A 1,551-nucleotide genomic window follows, 5' to 3' on the forward strand; every position below is an offset into this window, starting at 1 on the left:
CCAAAAAACTGTTTGCTTTCTCTCTGCTTTCTTCTTCATCGCCCTCAATAGTACCCTTTCTCATTTCCTCCTTCCTCCTTTTTCTGAAATGTACGCCCCTTATGGAATCAGGTTCACATCTCCAGAAGCAGGACTGATCCGGTGGAGATTCTTGAACCCCCTCACCATCGAATAAACTTAAGGGTTTGCGAAGAATTAATCAACCCTTTCCGTTGGATTTTCCCGGAATTCTTACCACACAGTCATGATCGTTGAAGATACATACAAGAAAGTGATGACATTGGAATATTGGGTTTCCTAATCAGCATAAATCCGTATTCGATAAGACTCCACAAATTAAGTGACCCATTTTCACTTGGAAAACAAAATCAGAAATCTTCACGTGATCGACGTTTTCAATATTTGAAAAACCCCATGATTAGATTTCGTTTGCTGATTGATTATGTCTCGCAATTAGATGCTCCCCCGCTGGGCCCTGGACTGGATTGAATTCCGCTTGTCTGTACGTGAGCTTCATGAGGGAAACTAGATTCAAAAATCTCCCAAGATCGACACGAAAGTAACGCAAGAAAATGATCCAAAAATTAAAAAGAGGGTTTTCACATTAAACCCCCTGAGCCGTCGTCCCTTGACCGTCCAGATACAATGGACATGCAACTTTTCAATGTCCAGTAGAAGCTCCTCGCCAAACGTGCCAAATGATCTCGGCACTTCCCAGCCACGTGCCTGGTTCTCTTTGGTCCTCGGGCTCCTACTTCTTCAAACCATATATATATATGATCTCAGTAACTACAAACTAAACCATGCATGCAACAAGCAGAGACAGCTAAATAACAAGGCCCGACATGGAGGGACATGCGTCGGGATCTCGAAAGGCCAAGGACGCGGAAGGTGGCGGAGATGTCCGGTACCGGGGAGTGAGGCGTCGGCCGTGGGGGAAGTTCGCGGCGGAGATCCGGGACTCGGCGAGGCAGGGCCAGAGGGTGTGGCTGGGGACTTTCAACACGGCGGAGGATGCCGCCAGGGCCTACGACCGAGCCGCTTATGCCATGAGAGGCCCATTTGCTATCCTCAACTTCCCCGATGAATACCCACTTTCGGCCGGCGGTGCTGACGCCATGGACAGTTATCGTTCCTCTGCTTCTTCCCCGACGATTAGTAATGCGCAAGGAAAACAAGTGTTCGAGTTCGAGTATTTGGATGATAAATTGCTGGAGGAGCTTCTTGATTTTGAAGAGAAAAAGATGACGGGAGATTGATATGTTTGGTTTCAATTTGTAGAATTATGACCATTGTACCAATTCTGGTATTTCTTTTTTCAAATGTTTGGTTTAAATATTTTTCAGTTTCCCTGAGATTCAACTTTCCGTAGATTGGAAGAAGATTATTGCATATAAACATACCATTTATCATTGATATCTAGGTGTGCGTGTGCATTAATATTACTGAATTGAGTTCTCTCTTCTTCATCACCCACAATGGTTTAATTAGTTTGTTTTGTTTTGTTTTTTCTGGGGCCAGTGAACACTTAACAATGGTTTAAGGTTTAAA

General features: G+C 44.4%; 1 protein-coding gene across 1 annotated transcript; it reads left to right on the plus strand.

Annotated features, from left to right (window-relative positions):
- Positions 1-845: 845 nt before the first annotated feature.
- Positions 846-1,259, plus strand: LOC114736956 (ethylene-responsive transcription factor ERF096-like). Its single transcript, XM_028924836.1, has one exon. The coding sequence runs from the start codon at positions 846-848 to the stop codon at positions 1,257-1,259; it is 414 nt and encodes a 137-aa protein (XP_028780669.1).
- The last annotated feature ends 292 nt before the right edge of the window (positions 1,260-1,551 follow it).

The sequence above is a fragment of the Neltuma alba genome, unplaced genomic scaffold, assembly GCF_004799145.2.
Source record: "Neltuma alba isolate B1F8T4 unplaced genomic scaffold, ASM479914v2 tig00013391_pilon, whole genome shotgun sequence".
NCBI classification, from domain to species: domain Eukaryota; kingdom Viridiplantae; phylum Streptophyta; class Magnoliopsida; order Fabales; family Fabaceae; genus Neltuma; species Neltuma alba.